This window comes from Trichomycterus rosablanca, chromosome 16 (assembly GCF_030014385.1).
Source record: "Trichomycterus rosablanca isolate fTriRos1 chromosome 16, fTriRos1.hap1, whole genome shotgun sequence".
Lineage (NCBI taxonomy): Eukaryota > Metazoa > Chordata > Actinopteri > Siluriformes > Trichomycteridae > Trichomycterus > Trichomycterus rosablanca.
In genome coordinates, this window is record NC_086003.1 from 19023003 (window position 1) to 19045162 (window position 22160).

A 22160-nucleotide genomic window follows, 5' to 3' on the forward strand; every position below is an offset into this window, starting at 1 on the left:
ATAATAATGTACTGTTTAAAATGTATTATTAGTTCAATAAATAATGGTAATAATAATAAAAAATATATAATAATAACAATAATTTCCAAGGCAAGACTAGTTGCTTAGCTCCGCCCACAACACAAGGTGGGACGGTAACTCAGCAGGTGCATTTATCCATTTGAGTTAGCACAGAAGTGCCTTCACTTTAAACTGCGATTCTGACTATTGGTAAAACCCGTGTAAACGTCCCTCCTTACCTTATTTACGCTTTAAACCGCTTTTAGTTGGTCTAAGCCGCGGGGACTCGCTGCCGGCTTGATGTTTACTGACATGGTGTCTCAGTTAACGGCTCTTCAGCAGGAGTTACTAAACGCATTGCTGGACTCGGGACTCACCAAGGAGCTGCTGGTTCAGGCGCTGCATGATCTAGACCCGCGTCCCCCCAGCTTCCCTATCAAAACCGAGAAACCTTTATCTCCTGCCAGCGCAAACGGTGGCAGCGATTCGGATTCGAAGCCGGTGTATCTGACCCTGCAGGGCAGAGGGAGTAAAGTGTCCGGGGATGAGGGCTCAGATTCCGGGGAGGACTTCGACACGCCGCCCATCCTGAGAGAACTGCAGTCGCTTAACACCGAGGAGGCGCATGAACAGCGCGCCATGGTGGAGCGCATGCTGGCGTGAGTCTGCACTATTCATACTTAATTTCAATATAGGCAATTCATTCTACTCATTTAGCTTTAACAACATTCGTAGATTACACATAGGGCCTACCTTTAAATGTATTAACACACTTTTAAGTGACGTGTGTTATGTCAGACTGGGGGATTTCAGGGATTTCTTTTACTTTTCTGATATTTGACTGATGGATTGAACCACATCTTTTCCAAAAAGACTTTCTTTACGTGATAGAAAGTTCTGTAATGTTAGTATTTTGTGGTCTTTTGACATGCTAAAAAGAAATTTGTCTGTGTGGCCAGGTGTAATGCAAAAACAAATTACTTCTAACAATTGACAAGTAACAAGAAAGCCATGCCATAAAGTTAAATTATAATACAGATTTTTCAACATCCCAATTATGGATTTTAGTTTCTGTGCTGTTGGTTCAGCAGATTTTGTCATATTTGTAGAAAACCTACCAAAATGGACAAAAAATAAGTGTTCCAATCAGTGTAGTCACAGGAAGAGTTGCAGAAATCGTTGACATCCCAAGAATTCTATAAGCAACATGTCCCTTACGAGTGTTTTTACATTGTTGACTTTAGCTGAACCGTTACCTTAAGTAAGATCACAGGATTTTGCACAGTGTACCAAGTGCCCCAGTGGGCATAGGAACCAAGGAGGATGGCAGAGACACAGTATTTAAAGTGACCTTTGTGCCACCTCTTTATTGTTGAAATGAAGATTTGAATTAAATTATACAACAATGCTTTATATATAATAACACACTATATAATAATATGCATGTAATTAATGATATTAATATACATTGGTATGTAGGCCTTTAAGCTTTGTGAAACATTGTGGTGGAAGCAGGGTTAATAAACCAACAGAACCATTAACATAAACATGGCATCCAAAAAATTTGTTGTCAGGAATGGTGCACTTTATTGTCTGTCATGAGAACGATACAAAGAACAATTATGTTTATAAAATTAATTATGTTTATCAAATTAATTAACAATTAATATTGTTTAAACAACATATATATATAATAGAATAGAATGCCTTTATTTGTCATATATATATATATATACACGTGTACAGTACAACTAAATTCTTTCTTCGCATATCCCAGCTTGTTTGGAAGCTGGGGTCAGAGCGCTGGGTCAGCCATTGTACGGCCCAACAGTGGCTGCATGGCAGAGCTGGGATTCGAACTCTTAACCTTTCAGTTGATAACCCAAAGCCCTACCTACTAGGCTACCACTGTACCCACTGTAGAAGCTTATCATTTGCAATTTAAATAAAACAAATAATTTTGTTATTACTCTGGCATTACACATCCATACAGATTCTTCATACTGTGCATTTTGTGCATTATCTTTATATACATAAAGATTTCCTCACATCCACTGATCCACTTGTGTACTCAAATCAAGTATTTTAGTTACAGCCCACTAAAGCATCATGAGTGTGAGTTTGGAAACTGGGTCTGTGTAATCTAATTATGGCAAAAGAAAAAGTCTACAATAAAACACAACAAGCAGACGAACTGGTTTAAAAATATCAGTCAGCATAAGGACTCAGAAAACGAGGAAGGTCAAGAATGAGCTGGATTGACAACAATGAAGTTGCATTATCAGGGGCTAATCTGTTACAGATGACATGAGAGAAAGCTGACCCGTCTGTGCAGCCAACCATCGCAAAGCGATAACAGCGTAGTGACATGACATACATAAAAACTCACTAAATATACATTTACTTAAATCTAAAACGTAGAGACATTTTTATCTTTTCCTACATTTGTCTAAATTATCTAATCATTAGTAATTGTCTTTATTGCTTCTTTCTGATTGCAGTTATTACTGTGTCAGAAAAGAAGTAGCTGCTTGTACGTATACTTTAGAATACATATTAGATTGTGAGATGACTCTACAGCATGGCTGAGTAATAATATGTTATAGTATATAATTTAAATATCATGTAGGCATAAATACAAATACATGTTGAGCATTAGGATCATTGTTAAATCATACAACTAGCTAGTTACAATTATTAGAGAATCACAGCTATTGGAGCAAATTTGGCAGATTGGCCAGTGCCTTCACTTCACAGCAAGAAGGGCATGGGTTTGATTCCCAAGCCAGGGATAATATGTACCAGGGTCCTTTCTCTGTGTAGTATGCCTGTTCTTCCTGTGTCTGCATGGGTTTCCTCCGAGTGCTCCTGTTTCCTCCAAAAAGTCCAAAGACATGCAGTCAGACCAAATGGCCCATAAGTGTAAGTGTGTGTGCTTGTATGTGTGCGAGTTTGTCCTGTGATGGGCTGGCAACCTATCTGGACCTTTTGCCCACCTATCAGACCCACCGTGACCTGACCATTTATTAATGGATCAGAATTTATCATCAGTTAAAATGTCATAATTACGACTGGCCTTACTATAGCATTGACTTATAATGACGAAGCAGTCTCAATGTTAGTATTTATAGTCCCGCTGATCTATAGATTTTTGCTCTGTGTTCTCTATATGACAGTGAGGATCCGTGGCGAGCAGCACGCACCATTAAAAGCTACATGCAGCAACACAACATTCCTCAGCGTGAAGTGGTGGATGTGACAGGCTTAAACCAGTCTCATCTTTCTCAACACTTGAATAAAGGAACACCTATGAAAACAACCAAACGTGCAGCACTGTACACCTGGTATGTCCAGAAACAACGAGAAATTGACCGCCGTAAGTATGCATCTTAAATGTGCAAGGATTATTATTATTGTTGTTGTTTTAAAATGAATCAACTACACTAATATTTAAATTTAATTGTATTATACAATACAATGACTAACTATTCATAGTACAATTAGATTTTTTGGTAATATTTAATAACATTGTTCTCATCTAAAAGTTTTTTTAAACAATATTTTAAGAACATACACTGTTAAATTCAAAGAGAAATCAAAATTAAGTTTTATTACAAAACAATATTTTAAATGATTCATGATTTAGTAATAACTCGGTGGTAGGGTGATCAGCGTTTCAATCTCAGTGGTGCCATCGGCTGGCCAGATCATTGGCTGTGTCTGGGTGTGTAGCTTGTGCCGGATAGACGCCCTATCAAGGGTATTCCTTCCTTCTGCCCAATGTACCCTGACCAGGATAAAGAACGATTAATGGAAATTAAATGATACTTGGTGTTAATTCCTTTCTCTGCTGTGCTCTGCCAGTGTCTTACTGTCTTATGTTTTATTTCCACAGAGTTTGACTGTGTTCAGGGCTCCGATCCAAGTGATTCAGGCAGTCAGGATCAGGTCCTGTTTTTTTTCCCAGAATTCCACCATGGTGGGCAGAACTCTGGTGCTGTGACTGGATCACAGGCAGACGATGGCGTGCCGGGTTCCAAGAGAGTGAGACGGAACCGCTTCAAATGGGGGCCAGCTTCTCAGGATATCCTGTACAAGGCCTATGAGAGACAAAAGAACCCCAGCAAAGAGGAGAGAGAGGCACTGGTGGAGGAATGCAACAGGTACACTTGATTTATGCAAACTACCTATTTTAATTGGAATGTCCTGGTGCTGGACTTTCATATTTTGTTGTTGCTTTGGTGTGCTTATGTTCTAACTTAGTAAAGTGTGGGCTTTCATTCATACATTAGCCCTCTCTGTAATAATTCAGGAATTGTACTTGATCTTGATTTGTTGTTGGATCTGTCTTCATGGCATTTTCAATTTGGTTCACACTCCTATATGTATCTCCATTTTACTAAATTGCCTGATCTTTGTGTCCATGAGTCCAAATAGCTTTAGATTTAAATCAGTTTCATTGGGATATTTAGAATGCTCATGGATTTGTGTATGATTTTCTCAGGGCTGAGTGTGTACAGAGGGGAGTATCACCCTCTAAAGCTCATGGTCTCGGCTCCAACCTAGTTACAGAGGTTCGCGTCTATAACTGGTTTGCTAACAGACGTAAGGAGGAGGCTTTCCGACAGAAGCTGGCCATGGATACGTATCCAGTTCATGGTCTGAACCCCTTGCTGTCTTCCACAAACAGCCATCACCACCACAGCAGCCCAGACACAAGTAAGATTTAAGGTTTTCATATTGATATTGTGCCATTACAGCTACACTACATTTGTTCAACAGATTTTAAGTTGTTACATTATTTTGTTCATATTTATTCCATAATTTTTATGTTTTACCACAGCTTTATTCTGGTCATGTTGGGTTGGTTTTTTTTTTGGGTGCAAAAGACAGGATGCCAATCCATTGTAGGGCCACGGCCACCCCCCACCAACAGACATAGCCAATCATGTCTGTATGTAGACCCCTGATAAACCCCTCAAGGTAGATATTAATGCATGTCCCGATAAAATACGGAGGGTCACATTAGGACATCAGGAAGGGCATCTGTCAAAAAACCTAATCAGGTTTACAGACCACAGTGAGTCCTGTGGGTACAGATAGGGAGTAGGTGATACCACACTCAACTGTTTGCCCAGTAGAAAAAACAAGGGCATTCTCTTCCTGCTGCATTGACATACAGCTGATGTGATGAAGGAACCACCACTGACAGCTATCAGTGCCTCTATGCCAGACCTGGGCATTGTATGAGGTCACTGGCAATTAAAAATCAGACGTAAATAAACGTACATTGCACCTATAACAGGATTGTTTTTATTTTGACGGTAGCGCTCTTTCTTTACATTTCCTCAAGTTTTGATTTACGTGTGTGTGAGACGAGTGTGTCCAGCTTTACCGTGATGTGTCGGCGAACGAACTGAGCGTGACTGACAGACACGATAGAGTTTTTAACAAGACATGAACTTCAAAAGTCAGGTGTAAAGCTGTTTAAGGATTACAATTTAAATCTAGGCTTTATATCGCAGTTACGATACTAAACACAGAGAAATACAAGAACTTGAACGATGCAGAGCATCACATCTGAAGCTTTGCTAACTATACTGCAAACCAACATGGACTTTTTATGAAGTTTTACACATCCAGGACTGGAGCAGTTAAGATCAGCTTTGTGATATCCAAATAGCAATAGCACTTTGTGTAAATGTAATGCACATTTTGTTCACATTTGTTTTCAAGAAAGTTGGTTACATAGTGAAATAATGTTGATGTTTTTACTCTGCCTGCTTTTCATTTTTTGATTGGGTCCAGCCCTCCAAAACAGTAACAGTTTCTTATGTGGCCCCTTGGAAAATGTAATTGCCCACCCCTGCTCTATGCCCTCTGCTGGCCATAATGGCATGGCAGGTGGGCACTATTCTGTAACCTGCGCTCCTATCCGTAACCAGTCTTCCTTCTTGTGACAATAGCCTCCACACTTTTAAGAAGGATTTCTACATAGTAACAAGAGTCCTGGTAACTTGGGTTTGATTCTCATGTCTCATGTCACTAGCTGTGAGGAGTTTAGCATGTTGTCTCAAGGTCTGCAAAGGTTTCCACCAGGCACTTTGGTTTTCCTTCACCTCTTAAAACATGCAAAGGTAAACCGGCTGCTCTAAATGAACTCTATATGAGTGAGTGAAGGCGTGAGTGTGTGCTGCTTTGCAATTGATTGGCATCTGGTGTAGCATTCTCATGTGCCAATAGTTTCCAGGGGGTGCCAGATAATGATAAATGACTGTATCGATTCCATTCTATTAAGCCAAAATAACATTATTAGGTTTAACTACCTCTTTGCGATTGGACAGACAAGATTCTTCTGGCATCTGTCAAACCTAGATTTGCCAGACAGTGAAGCATATTTCACCTGTTCAGAATAAATGCATTAACATTTCTCCAGAGTCTAATGGTGATTTGCTTTTTATCTTGCTAGCCAACATTTGGCATGGCTCATAATCTTGGACATGTGTGTTTGTTTGTTTATTAGGATTTTAACGTCATGTTTTACACTTTGGTTACATTCATGACAGGAACAGTAGTTTCTCATCACACAAAGTTCATCAGTTCACACAAGGTTATATTGAACACAGTCATGGACAATTTAGTATCTCCAATTTACCCCACCTGCATGTCTTTGGACTGTGGGAGGAAACCGGAGCACCTGGAGTAAACCCACGCAGACACAGGGAGAACATGCAAACTCCACACAGAAAGGACCCAGACCGCCCCACCTGGGGATTTAGCCACCATGCCACCCCTGGGCGTGTGTGTGGCTGCTCAACCACTGAAAGCCATTTAGCATAAGCACTTTTCTTGGCTTAAGGGCAGATTATAACTACGTACTAAGCATTGCAACTGAGGACAATAAAGTTTTACACACTGTGTGCTTTAACACCCTAAAGTCCTGTTCTGTGAGTTTATGTAAGCCGCACTGTAACAGCACTTACAATTTACCAAGGAAGCTTTAGCTGGGAAGAATTTAAATAAAATGACTCTGGTACAGACCAGCCTCTTGATTACACACACTTAATGGAAAAGCATAAATATTTATTACCTACTGAAGGAGAAAATCTGAAATGTAAAAGGAAAAGCAAATGAGCCAGAGAGCACACCAAACCGACTCGTTACGTATTTGTGTTCCTGTGTGTGTGGATAAGCACAAATTCCTTTCTGGGCCAGCACACACACAGCCACACCTGTAGACACCTTAAAGAGCGGGCACATAAAAGTCTTGCCACATGCTTGGGGTCAGTTCTCGGTTAACTGTGGAAGCAGGGCTTGGCAGACACAAGAAGTCAGCTAATGCAAATAAAGCTCCTGGACAAACATGAATCAGTCTTTTAGGGATACATCAGCTTTAAGAACTAAATTAGTTTAGGCTCTGGGTGACATTTATTTTACCATATTGAGTGGGTAAACAGAGTGTGAACATACGGCTGTGAAACAGCGAGAATTTTGCTGAATGTTTGCAGTTGGATTGTGTTTTTACATCAGCGATATGTGGCATCAAGCACTAAGTACCTACATGTACTGTGTCTTCCACAGCAGTATCTAATCTTACATTGTTGGAAAATGGTACTTGTATTGCTGCCTGATTACAGAGACAGAAATAAGCTCCTTAAGTTACATTGATTTTAGAAATAAAATAAAGTTTAAGGCATTGGGTGACTGCAGTGAGAAAATGAAAGCGAGTTTGAGAAAGGGCTGTAAAAATGTTCACTATTGGTTATAAGGTGTGTTTGTTCGGTACAGACTCTTATCTATTAGCTGATACTAAAGAATGCACTGAACAGTAGATTATATATACACTCCTGGACTGAAACTCATGTCCTCTCTCGCTCTCTCAAACACTGTCTCTTTATTTTGTACTTTCTCTTCTTCCTTTTTCTCACTCCCACAACAGAACTTAGATACAGCCAGCAGGGAAGCAGTGATGTCACATCAACAACCATTGGCCATCTTGGCAATAGCCAGTCAGTGCTGCAGCAGGTGTCTCCGTCTGGCCTGGATTCCTGTCACAGCCTTCTGTCACCTGAAGCCAAGATGGTGAGTAGTGGGTGTAAAACCAGTGATCAAAATATAGTCAGTATCAGGATAATTAAATAAGAAGTAAAGAATAAACTGAGGAGTACAATGCGCAGTGGTAGCTCAGGGGTTTAGGTTCTGGACTAGTAATAAGAAGGGTTGCTGGTTCCATCCCACGTACTTACTGTTGGGCCCCTGAGCAAGGCACTTAACCCCTTAATTGCTTGATTTGTATTTAGTCACAATTGTAAGTTGCTTTGGATAAAGGCTTCCACTAAATGCAGTAAATGTAAAGTTTACATTACAAAAAAGGAAAAAAGACAGAAAGAAAAAGTAAATTGATTAGAAAGACAATGCAGTTATTCAGATGTGAGATTTGTAAAAAAATATACAATACACTGATCAGCCGTAACATTAAAACCACTTCCTTGTTTCTACACTCACTGTCCATGTTATCAGATCCACTTACCATATAGAAGCTCTTTGTAGTTCTACAATTACTGACTGTAGTCCATCTATTTCTCTACATACTTTTTTAGCCTGCTTTCACCCTCTTCTTCAATGCTTAGGCCCCCCACAGGACCACCACAGAGCAGGTATTATTTAGGTGGTGGATCATTCTCTGCACTGCAGTAACAGTTGCTCCACCTTGTAGCTTGCCCACGGGGTGCTGTTGGCTGGATATTTGTGGTTGGTGGACTATTCTCAGTCCAGCAGTGACAGTGAGGTGTTTAAAAACTCCATCAGCATTGCTGTGTCTTATCCACTCATACCAGCATAACACACACTAACACATCACCACCATGTCAGTGTCACTGCAGTGCTGAGAATCATCCACCACCTAAATTATACCTGCTCTGTGGTAGTCCTGAGCATTGAAGAAGAGGGTGAAAGCAGGCTTAAAAAGTATGTAGAGAAATAGATGGACTACTGTCAGTAATTGTAGAACTACAAAGAGCTTCTATATGATAAGTTGAGCTGATAAAATGGACAGTGAGTGTAGAAACAAGGAGGTGGTTTTAATGTTATGGCTGATCAGTGTACTGTATATATATGCAATAACTTTGGCTGACTTGAAAAAAAACCCCCAGAATGAAACAGAAAATTCATGTAATAAATACTAAACCTTAAAAAAGTTATGAAAAAGTATTGAAAGTTTGTGAACAATTTTCTTCACAAATCGGAGTTCATTCTCACTGGTTAGGTTTCACCTGTCATACGATAGCAATTAATCTGGGGAGAGGGGTGATGAAGTAAAACGTGTTGCATGACCTGAGTCACAGAGAACAGCATGTGTGGACAGAGCCCATAACAGCATACTGTTATTACTCAACTTTATGGCTGGCATGAATGTGGCCTCTAATAAACATGATTCATGCTGTGTGTTCTCACCCCTCTTATACACACTTGAGCTCAATGCTTGCAGCTAGACAGGATGTTTGTTCTTTAAGAACTGAGAACCCATGCTATTACTTCCATTATGTTTAAGTGTCTTTTAAATGTATTTACCATGTTTGTGTGTGTGTTCAGATCTCAGCTTCAGGTGGAGTCTTGCCCCCAGTAAGCACTTTGACCAATATTCACAGTCTGTCCCAGTCCTCTCACCATCACCAGCAAGCCCAGAGTCTGATCATGACGTTTGCTGCTCAGAGTGAGTTCATGATCAGTTAATTTCTCTTTGGCTTACAAAAATGTGGCCAAAAGTATGTGGACACCCTTCCTCTTAATTGAGTTCAGGTGTTTCAGTCACACCAGATAAAATTGATGATATAAAATGAATCATATGCTTCCAACATTGTGGCAGCAGTTTGGGAAGATTCTTTTCTGTTTTGAGGTCCATAAAGTCATGCTTTGATAAGGTTACTTTAAAGGAACTTTTCTCTGCCCATATCTTCACTGAACACATTTAAGATTAATTGGAATTTTGATTACGCGTCAGATCATCTCATCTGAAATCAGTGGCTGACCTCACAAATGCGCTGAATGGGCACAAATGGACTTTTTCAATTCAAATGAAGGCTGTTATAGTTCCAAGAGGGTTTGCTAATACCATGTTAATAGATTTGGAATAGGATCCATAAAGCTCATGCTCATATGTCCACATACTTATGGTTATAAAGTGTTCATACGCATTAGCACAGTTTTAAAAAATGTCTAACAGTGCCACCTTTTTTCTTTCAGGCTTGGGTGCCCCCCCATCTCAGAATGTTCCCATCATTAACAGCGTATCTGGCTTGACAGCGCTACAGCCAATGCATTTTTCGCATAGCCCCGGACTCACGCCGCTTACCACCGCACACCCCTCCCAGCAGTCCTACACACACAGTGAGTGTATAGAACAGTGACACACATACACACAAGAAGAGTCCTTAGATACCACTAACTGTCATCAGATGCTCACACATCTATTGGCATCTAAAGTTGATGATTGACTCAGTGTTTGGTTTCCTCCTCAGTGTACTCGCCCAAGCAGGAACCTCCTCAGTACTCACATGTTTCCCGATTCTCCCCCATGGAAACCAGTACAATCTCTTTAGGCTCCAGCAAGCAGGTAATTCTTTAGATGCCTGACTACTTCAGCACCGCTCAAAGTTTTAGATAAAAAAAAGAACACTTCAGATAGCTCATTTAAATTGACAGATATTTGTACTGATCACATAAGTCTTTCCAGATTTGGAAAGGATTTATGTTTATTTTTTTAAATAAACCATGTGAACACAAGATATTTGGAACAACAGCTAATCTGTCATGTATTATTTTCTGCATATTAGAATAATCTGTAATAAAATGCTAAAATAAACTGAAAAATAAATTTTCTTAATTAATTTTCTTAATAAACTTTAATGCTTATTAATTTAATAATAAAAATAAATGTTATTTGTTTTTCCATTTTTAAAATCACTTTATTTTGGTCATGGTCATGGTGGGTCTGGTTTCCTTGGAAGGCAGGAAATAGCCAACGGTGTCTATGTAGGCAGCTGGCTGGCGGTGGTGGTGGGCTAGTGTAATAGATTGCTTTGCCGCTCGAGTGCCTGAAAGGATTTAAATAATTATACATTCTTTAACTGTCTTAATATGGAATATATATATATATATATATATAGTTATAATAGTTATAATAATAGTTTTATAAAGAACTATTAAAGAACTATTGTATAATAAAGATCAAAGAAGATGGTGACATTAATACAACTCTTATTAATAGTACAAAATATGTTAACCAATATACACTACATGACCTGAAAGTGTCTAGAAACCTCCACTAATATTCCAATTCATCCCAAAGGTGTCCAGTGTGGTTGAGTCTAGGCTCTGTTAGACCTCTGGACTTTCTCCACACCAGACTAATCAAAATCATAGTTTTATTGACCTTGCTTTGTGGTCCATAAACCGTTCAAGGGCACAGTCATGCTGAAACAGAAAATGACCTTCACCAAACTGTTGCCTTAAAGTTGGAAGCACAGAATTTCATATAATTGATTGTATACATGTAAGCAATGGGTATCAATAAGGACTTTCAGTCACATAGTGCAGCTATACCTCTATACCCATATACCACCATAACTCTATCAATATATCATTTACACCATCCGCTTATATACAGTGTATCACAAAAGTGAGTACACCCCTCACATTTCTGCAGATATTTAAGTATATCTTTTCATGGGACAACACTGACAAAATGACACTTTGACACAATGAAAAGTAGTCTGTGTGCAGCTTATATAACAGTGTAAATTTATTCTTCCCTCAAAATAACTCAATATACAGCCATTAATGTCTAAACCACCAGCAACAAAAGTGAGTACACCCCTAAGTGAAAGTTCCTGAAGTGTCAATATTTTGTGTGGCCACCATTATTTCCCAGAACTGCCTTAACTCTCCTGGGCATGGAGTTTACCAGAGCTTCACAGGTTGCCACTGGAATGCTTTTCCACTCCTCCATGACGACATCACGGAGCTGGCGGATATTCGAGACTTTGCGCTCCTCCACCTTCCGCTTGAGGATGCCCCAAAGATGTTCTATTGGGTTTAGGTCTGGAGACATGCTTGGCCAGTCCATCACCTTTACCCTCAGCCTCTTCAATAAAGCAGTGGTCGTCTTAGAGGTGTGTTTGGGGTCATTATCATGCTGGAACACTGCCCTGCGACCCAGTTTCCGGAGGGAGGGGATCATGCTCTGCTTCAGTATTTCACAGTACATATTGGAGTTCATGTGTCCCTCAATGAAATGTAACTCCCCAACACCTGCTGCACCCATGCAGCCCCAGACCATGGCATTCCCACCACCATGCTTGACTGTAGGCATGACACACTTATCTTTGTACTCCTCACCTGATTGCCGCCACACATGCTTGAGACCATCTGAACCAAACAAATTAATCTTGGTCTCATCAGACCATAGGACATGGTTCCAGTAATCCATGTCCTTTGTTGTTATGTCTTCAGCAAACTGTTTGCGGGCTTTCTTGTGTAGAGACTTCAGAAGAGGCTTCCTTCTGGGGTGACAGCCATGCAGACCAATTTGATGTAGTGTGCGGCGTATGGTCTGAGCACTGACAGGCTGACCCCCCACCTTTTCAATCTCTGCAGCAATGCTGACAGCACTCCTGCGCCTATCTTTCAAAGACAGCAGCTGGATGTGACGCTGAGCACGTGCACTCAGCTTCTTTGGACGACCAACGCGAGGTCTGTTCTGAGTGGACCCTGCTCTTTTAAAACGCTGGATGATCTTGGCCACTGTGCTGCAGCTCAGTTTCAGGGTGTTGGCAATCTTCTTGTAGCCTTGGCCATCTTCATGTAGCGCAACAATTCGTCTTTTAAGATCCTCAAAGAGTTCTTTGCCATGAGGTGCCATGTTGGAACTTTCAGTGACCAGTATGAGAGAGTGTGAGAGCTGTACTACTAAATTGAACACACCTGCTCCCTATGCACACCTGAGACCTAGTAACACTAACAAATCACATGACATTTTGGAGGGAAAATTACAAGCAGTGCTCAATTTGGACATTTAGGGGTGTAGTCTCTTAGGGGTGTACTCACTTTTGTTGCCGGTGGTTTAGACATTAATGGCTGTATATTGAGTTATTTTGAGGGAAGAATAAATTTACACTGTTATATAAGCTGCACACAGACTACTTTTCATTGTGTCAAAGTGTCATTTTGTCAGTGTTGTCCCATGAAAAGATATACTTAAATATCTGCAGAAATGTGAGGGGTGTACTCACTTTTGTGATACACTGTATATATATTTTACGAGTGCAGGCCACACCCTTAACTGTAGTGAATAAAGAGTTACTATGAGACTGTAAGGCAAGGGAGGGAAACTCTGAGAATGTTGGACTGGAGTTCATGGTGGCTTCCTCTTTGTGTTGGGCAGCCCCTTATCATTTTTTATTTAATTATTTAGAAAAACAAAAAATAAAAGCTGTAAAAGAAATTGGAAAGGTGGGTGCAAGCATTCATCAAGGCAGAAAGAAGGGAATGATGGGTAAATATACAGACATACAGTTGTGTCCCATCCTCTCAAACTTATTTATTGGAGGCTTTTGTTCATCAGATTTATTTTAACGAACACTGCTTACATTTTGAGATTACATAATAATAAACTGTTATCTTTTACCAGGCTGTTCTAACATTGACTTTCTTTCTTCTAGTGTCCATTGCAGGCTTGGTGAGACACATCAGTGAAAGTACTTCCCTGGCAGCTAAGAACAAGAGTGCCTTACTACAATAGCCATGAAGACTTCTTAAGCCAAAGAACTATTAACAAGAGCACTGTGATTTCATCAGATGATAAATGTAGAGTTTTAGTTGACAGTCGTGAGGTGGTGCTGTTAGAAGTAGCTGGAATGTTTGGTGGACTGACACTGCAGCATGATTTTTGCTTTGTTATGAGCAAATCTTTTAGCATTTCCTGCTCTTCAGAATGAGCATGCAGCCTCTTTACTGACCAGTCATGAAATTCACTGTTTTAGCGGGTATCCAGATGCTAACACAGCCTTATGGAGCTTAGTTTAAATCCTCTGTACCACTAATTCAATGTTTGCTAAAATGTCCATATTATATTGGCATTAATAGTCTAAGATGCAACTGTAACTTAAGATTAAGAATGAAATATGGATTCAGATAGAGAATAAGGTCAAGCAAGTTTTTTTTTTCCAAATTACAATTTTTTAATGTAGTATGATTTCAATGACAAATTAGTTCTGTACAATGAAATTTCATATTTGTATATTATTGTATCATTTTTAGGATACAAACTGATCTTCTAAATATTTTTCCTCTGTACATCCAATGTACTTAAACATAATGAACATGGCAAAATGCAACTAATGTAATAATTTCTCAGGGACTGATTTTACACTTAGCTTTTCGTGTAAATTCTGGAATTGTTTTAATCATCCTGTATTTATACTTCTGTAAAACAGTTTGTAAGCTTATCACCTAGTATTGTGTCTTATCTTCAGCATTATAGCACTGATATGTATGGTTGAACGTGTTCGTATATGGAAACGTATGTGAACCTGGGCTTGCTATTCCAAAAGTCAGATCCTCAGCTGGGATGAGGTTGTAGAGGTGTAATGGCGTATATAATGGCACACAAATGTGGGTTAATACAAATATCTGTTCATGAGATTCATACATAGATGGAAAACTATTTCACCAGATCCTAGAATAGCTATAAGCAGGCATAATGCTGGAAAAGGTTTTACTAGCATTTCAATACACTTGATTGTTCAAGCCACAAAAATATAAATTGTCTACAAATTGAGTAAATTTCGCATCATTGTTACAGTCCTAGGAGTCACCATCCTGTAAAGATCAAATCAAGATCACAGGTTGCAATGCTAAAAGAGGTGAAAAACTCAAGGGTAGTAGCAAAAACCTTGCAAGTCTACACAGAGGAATTTACTGTTGAATAAAAATACATAAATAAATAAAATTAGAATACTGCAGTATGTCAAGTAAATAGATATGACACAGAAATGACATTTTCTTGCATAAATGCACAACACTTTTTCACTAATATACGATTTCAACCTCATTTTCACTATTATTAAAGATTATCTTGCTTTTTTTTACTATTATAAAATGCCCTACCACTCTTTTTCAAAGATTATAAAAGCTTATGCTGCTTTTTACTATTATAAAAGGTTCTACCATTTTTCTAAAAGGGTTTGCTTACCGCCCCCTCTTTTTTTAATACTATTTTAAATGGTCCTGTCTTTGTTTCACTGTTAGAAACAATAAGCTCGTGTTATTTTTTACTTTAAGTGCCTCATACTTGAATTATTTTAGCTTTATTTGAGCCATTTATAAAATAATTTAAGTAAGAATATTGGATACGTTATACAGTGCTGCATTGCCGGGATTAGATTCACTTGACTGCCTGTAGTTTAAGGGGGTTTGTGAGAAATTGACCTGGATGGGGGGTATGTTTTTTTAGATCTACCCCATTAGGTCTATTTCCTGTGTCCTGGCCCGCTGGTCAAAGACTGTAAAGAAATCACAGTGTGTCCACTGTTGGAAAAAAAATTTAAAGTCATTTACCTTACATTGAATGGTCCTTTAAGACTGTGATTAATATGTATTTTCTCCCATATGCAAACAGGCACAATTCATTTACTGTAAAAAAGTTTCACAATATTTAAATACAAAGAAATAATCTGGGATCAACTAGAAAAGGTTTTAAAAATAAAAGGACTACACAACACAATAAAAATGTTTTATAAGCACAAATATCATTCATTAACATAGATACACAACAAAAACATTTTACACAAGAGTACTGTAGCCTACAGAATAAAAACAACTGTAAAGACATACATGTTAGTTTTAAGAAATTATTTAGTAGATGAATGTGTTTAAAGTTGATAGTACAATTATAATAAGTGCATTATAGTCTAACATTTTGATTTATTACAGTTGTAATCAAACTTGCTTATGCATTATATTGATTTTTTTTAGTCACAGATTGTCTTAAAACGTTAAAATAGAAACTGTGCAGTCACCAGCAGAGGGCTCTCAGAGAAAAAAAGACAGCCATACTGTATACTGAATAACTGTTTACACACACTGTACACACCCATTTAAACTGGATAAATGTATTTCAGCCCCACCCATTGTAAGCAGATAAACCAAGCGTACAGCAATGTACTCTCCATACACAAATACGGGCAGTCCTGCTGAAAAGATCAATGATGTGGCACTGTTATATGATACCAACTAATCAGATTTCATTTTAAGAGGTGCCCAAGTCAATTGTAATTGAATGTATTCTAAAATAAAAATATATGTGAGCCAGCAAATGATGCTTGCAAATCCTATACAAGCTCACAGGAAAGTTTCCCACGGCCGGGCTGTCACACACAAACCTGAGGTGAAACATGTGCTCTGGCTGTTTTGTATGATTTACCCATGTTTTTGATGTGATGCTCTTTTTTAGGAGTCCATAACCTGGACAAAGTGTGTTTGTAGATTAGAGGTCCTGATATCAGGTAAGGCCTAGTTGCCGATAAAGTACAGTAAGATTAAGAAAACATTTTGTGACTCTTTTAGTTGTTGATGTAATTGGACAACAATGTGATATTATCTCTAATTTAACTTGAAGAAATCCAGGAAAAAGAGGAATCAGGCAAAAATAGCAACAATAAGAAAAACTAAATAAAAATTGTAACTAAAACTAAAATGTTTTTGTACTCTTAATTTCATCATGTCTCCATCTGAACAATGTAGTTGGTTTAAACGTGTATGTGCTAAACAATATGAGATTGTTATGTCTCTGGTGGTGCCATATATTATATTATATTTTATTTCCTTCTCAAATGACATTTCTATGTGCTGGTAAAGCCATAAAGTGAGCCATAAAGTGACTGAAGAATTCTTTCTCTCACTGATGCAGGTGCCGTGTCTAAACAGCAGGTAAACAGCAGGTGACGCTGTTGCATTGGCAATGATCCCATATTGCATTTGGTCTTTCTTCCCTCAGACACAGCCAATTGTTCCTGCAGAGTGCCTGGCCAGGCCAGTGGTACCAGCGGGACTTGAACTCAGTTCTCATCAGTGGTGGGTAAGCGTAGTAGATGTAATATCTTGTAATATGTTGTAATGAGAGTCACCATGTCTTTTATTGCCACTAATTTTGACAATTGTAGGCATGAAAACAGGTACAAGGATCACTGGTGTTGGTTTATAAAGAAAATCTCTCCAGCATTACTTTAGGTAATAATACTTTCCCTCTAACAGGTTTGCTGGCATTGGTAAAAATTAATGTGAAACTGCCAAAAGTTCATGTTACTTCTCTCGCCTCTAAAAACAGATATTGTATGAAATTACAGTGAATTCACCGAGAAAAGAAGAGCTATATTATAATAAACTTCTTCTACAGTCAAGTTCTGCTTGCCCAGAGAGAATAGGTTCCTCATCCTCTGGCCCTTCTTTAGTCCCTAATGCCAGTCTCAGTTTCTGCCAGAAGATCTTTGTATCTTGTCCAGGTTTGGGCCATTTGAGGTAGGTCTTCTTCTTCACCAGCTTACGCATTTGGTAGTAGGGAGACAGCTGGTGGGTTGGAATATCCTCAAGAAATACAAGAATCAGCACATCTTTTTGCTCATCAAACAGTCGAAAGTTAGCCATCTGAATTTCTTTGGAACACCAGGTGCTCCTCAAGTAATTGTTAGTGATTAGGCAAATGGTCTTACGACTGTTGTATATTCCATCCATGATGTTGTCTATGATGGACCTTCCAGGCTCAAAGTCTCTATGATGCAGACACAGTCTCCAGCCCTGTTCACCCTCCAAATTGGGGAGCAGCTCCTCCACAACCCAAGATTCATCCTTGGCATGGTAGGAAATAAAAGCATCATATCCGAATCCTTGTTGTTGATGTATCTGTTTGTTTTTGCTATCATACAGGTAGGCAAGGAATAGGTAGTATGCATACAAAAGTTGCCAGTAAAAAAATTGGTGAATGAAAGAAATCAATATGGTAAATATTATCATTCCAGAGCTGCATACAAAGCAGATGAAGTTTATATCCACTGTACAAGATTCTGTGTTAAGGTCTAACAGGCTTGTGCCTCTGAGGGAAGGTGGGTAGCTACAGGTGTACCTGCTTAGGTAAAGAACCTGAGTGTAGTTACTCTTCAATGCCCAATCAATGAAATAAGCATTGCTACAGTCACCAGTGAAGGTGTTTTTTGTCAAGTCAAGGTATGTCAGACGGGGAAGTGACTGAATCCATGTTTGGTTGATGACATCCAACATATTTTCAGAGGCTTGTAGGACTGCCAGTCTAGAGAGATTTGCATTTAAAAGGAAATCCAATGAATGCACCTTAGTTCTTGAGAGAATGAGTTTAGAAAGCTTTGGAATTGGATGGAAAACTTCTGCAGTAATTGACTTTTCCTCTGAGAATGTATTCTTTGAGAGTTCCAAAAACCAAAGTTTTGGGGTAGAGTTAAATGTATCAGGGTGTAAATAATTAAGATCCATGTTTCCACCATAGAACATTTCCAGAGAGGTTAAACCTTGAAGCAGATTTGATGGTAGTTTACCAATGCCTTTCCTTTGACTGTTAATAGACAAAATTCTGAGAGACTTTAAATGTATGAAAGGTGGTCTCTTTAGGGTATTCTCTAAGTATAAAATCACATTGCTGAACAGGTCTAGTCTTTCCAATTTATGTAAGTCTGAGAACATTGCTGGGTTCCCTATAGTTTTCTTTGTAATTCTGTTTGAAGAGAGCAATAACTCTGTTAGGTTCAGGAGTCCTGCAAATGCATAGTCCTCAATCTCTGAAATACGATTGTCAGAAATGCTCAAGGACTCGAGGCTAGTCAAACCTTTAAAGATTCTATTTGAAAGTGTGCTTACCATATTAAGGCGCATTTCTAAATACTTTAAGGAAGGTAGACTTTTTTCAAAGACACTTCCAACTGTCAGTAATTTATTACTCCCGAGCTTTAGGATTTCAAGGTTTTTCAAATCATTAAAAACACATGATGGAATTTTAAAAATTCTGTTGCTGTACAAGTAAAGGCAATTTAATCTTGTTAAACCGGCAAAGTCCGAACAGGTTAACACTTGAATTCTGTTTCTACTGAGATCTATAAATTCAAGCATTGATAGATTTTGAAAAGAGTTATTAATGTTGGTGATTTTGTTGCGTTGCAGGTGCAGTAACATTAGCTGTTCTAATCCTTCAAATATGGATGCAGAGATATTGGATATTTCATTATCTGACAAGTCAAGTAGTGTAAGAAAGTAGCACGGTTTAAATATGCGATCTGTCAGCATTGCGATATTGTTGCTCATCAGACTTAATTCTCTAAGACTGGGAAAACAAGCATACTGCACAATATCCTCTACATTTATCTGCTGATATTTACTTGATCTGATTTTATACAGTGAAGACCAGGACAAGCTCTGAAATAATGCAAGAATGCTCTTAGTGGGGATTTGCATTCCACTTAAATAAAGCAGTTTTACTGAATTTAGAAATGACTTATCTGTTATATTCCATAGCATGTTTTTATTGTGACCACAGTATGATATATCAAAGTGGACAAGTTCTGGGAATATGTTGTCAGTTATTTGAAATTTGGTCAAAGGATTGATAGAAATTTCTAGTCTTTTTAGTTGCAAAGGTGTCCTTGATAGGTCATATGAGTTGAACACGCTCAAGTTGTTGATTCCAATAAACAGTTCCTCCAGATTTGGTGATAAAAACACTGGTTTAATTCTGGAAATATGTTGAAGCGTATTGTTTGTAAGGTTCAGCACCTTTAAATTTAGAAGGTTGTCAAAAGCATACTGATCAATGTCTTCAATTCTATTGCCATCAAGGCGTAGCACCATTAGGTTACTTAGGCCTCGCAGTAGACCTCTTGAAATTCTTTTTAGCTTGTTGTTGGCCAGGTTAAGATCAATCAGTTTGGGAAAATGTCCAGTGGTACCTTCTTGTATCCATACGATTCTGTTGTCCGATAAGTTTAGATATCTCAAGTTCCACATGTCCTGAAAATGCCCAGTGTTGATTTTTGAAATGGAGTTGTAGGAGACATCTAAATATCTGACCTTGCTGGGTATTGGTGCAGGAACTGTAAAGAAGCCCATGTTGTAGCAAAGAACTTTCAGTTGGCCAGTGTCATTTAACGCACCTTTGGCAGTGCAGTTTGATAATGAAAATGCACCAACCTGGTTATTAAAAATGTGTATAGAAAGAATAAATGTTACCATGGTTACTTTCAAACATCTTTTTTCCAAAAATGATTTCATCCTTAAGCAGCGGAAGCTAGTCACTATTTGATGACTTCCTTCAGTAAAGTCCAACAAATCCAGATTTACTTTGTCCAACCTGTTTAAAAAATAAAGTCAGGCACATGTTTATGTTGTTGCACAAAGTGCATTCAGAACATAAATAATAATGAATGAATAATTAAAGCCACCAAATTGCAATTAAAATATGACTGCATATTATTTTTAATAGAAAAGGCATTTTTGTCTTCCTTTTGGAATTAAGCTACCCCATCACGAGGCTTCTGTGGAACAGTGTGAGAAAGGTCTCGCTATGCTTCTTTGTCAGAGGAGTATTTCTGTGTGAAATGTGGGACCTGAGATAAGCACAGTGCAGTTTATTACTTACTGTTGTAACTGCTGGCTCATCCCTTACGTTTTATTGTTAGTCTCAAAACTTGGTGTGAAATCTTGTGTGGTACACCTATCTAGGAACTATTTGTGACTCCATGAACTTCCTATTTGTAGATTATGGAATCAGTTGTACCTAGAAAAATGTTGCTTTTTTCCATTCAATTGTTGTTTGATCATTTTGAATCTATGAATGTATGAAGCTTTTTTTACACCCACATTAATTGCTACTGGGTGCATTTAATATTCTCACTCATTGGTATATTTTATTAAACCAAAATGTATGAAGAAATGTAAATACTCATCAAGCATTTTTGATCCCTCATGGCCTTCCAGGATGATGATGGTGTTATCATCATCTTAGGAGAGACCACTGCCATCGTGATATACAGTAAATGTTCATTATAATCAGGTAGAATAACTTTGTATTAACTGAATAATTGTATAATACTCTTAGTCACGTCTTACAAAAATTGATGTATTTTTGTTTTGGTCTGTGTTTTTGTTTCCTTTCCCTACCTGTCATAAATTGCTGCTGCCAACAGCTAATAGCAGCTGACTGCCCTGTTGCATCTGCACAGTGTACAGTATTAAGTCTAATTTGACTTAAGGTGTCAGAGGGACATTCCCTATTACCAGCGTATTGAAACCCTCTCAGAACTATGTGATTCTGGGTGCTCGGGTGGCACATTGGTCTTACTCTATTTTATTTACTCTGTTTACTGTACTTACTGTACTTACACTGTGCTGGAGCTGCTGTAACACTTGAATTCCCCCCATGGGGATCAATACAGGAATCTTATCTTATCAGAGCCCATCCACAGAAAAAAAAAACTGTGCAAATATAAATTCTAGCCAAACCGTTCTTCATATTACACCCAAGATCTCCAAACATTAATTCTTGCAAGTTTTACCTGGGTTTCAGCAAGAAAAAAGTGAGGGGAGACCACATTTGTTCCTGTTTTACAACCGAAACAACGGAAGGAACCATAATAAATGAACTGCTCTGCAGTTATCTCAGTTTCTACACTCAGTGAGGAACTCCTTAGTTACAAAGAGGCAAAAGCGTCTAAAATCTGTATACAAGCATTCATACAAATCAGAACAATCTTTAGATAAGTCAATAATAGATAAAGTGTTATCTATTACTAACTTAAATTGATAAAGGATTCTAAAATTGAAAGTCCATCAGAGAGATGTCCTTAATCAGTGCTCTATAGGTATGAGCCAGATTTGAACCATGATGCAAAAAGCTAATTATTTTACTGTAGACATGTAAAAGCTTTAACTGGCAACAACAGCCTTGCATTAAAGAACAAATACTTTTCCCTACTTTTTTAAACGATATTTTTGCTTATGTAAGCCATTAAATACATTTACATTGTTAAGATTTATACTAAGTACAAGTACAAAATTAAAATCTATTATATGCTTGAATTTAATATGCA

The 22160-nt window shown here is 38.3% G+C and overlaps 1 protein-coding gene across 2 annotated transcripts; it reads left to right on the forward strand.

Moving 5' to 3' along the window:
• The first annotated feature begins 291 nt into the window (after positions 1 to 291).
• On the forward strand, positions 292 to 14321 carry hnf1bb (HNF1 homeobox Bb). Of its 2 annotated transcripts, none has more exons than XM_063011678.1 (9): positions 292 to 659; positions 3177 to 3376; positions 3896 to 4163; positions 4505 to 4719; positions 7940 to 8082; positions 9592 to 9712; positions 10243 to 10386; positions 10518 to 10612; positions 13719 to 14321. In XM_063011678.1, the coding sequence occupies exons 1-9, from the start codon at positions 301 to 303 to the stop codon at positions 13737 to 13739; spliced, it is 1566 nt and encodes a 521-aa protein (XP_062867748.1). In that variant the 5' UTR covers positions 292 to 300; the 3' UTR covers positions 13740 to 14321. The 2 variants fall into 2 exon arrangements, with proteins under 2 accessions (XP_062867748.1, XP_062867747.1); XM_063011677.1 differs by having other exon boundaries at positions 301 to 659; positions 10243 to 10392.
• Positions 14322 to 22160: the final 7839 nt, after the last annotated feature.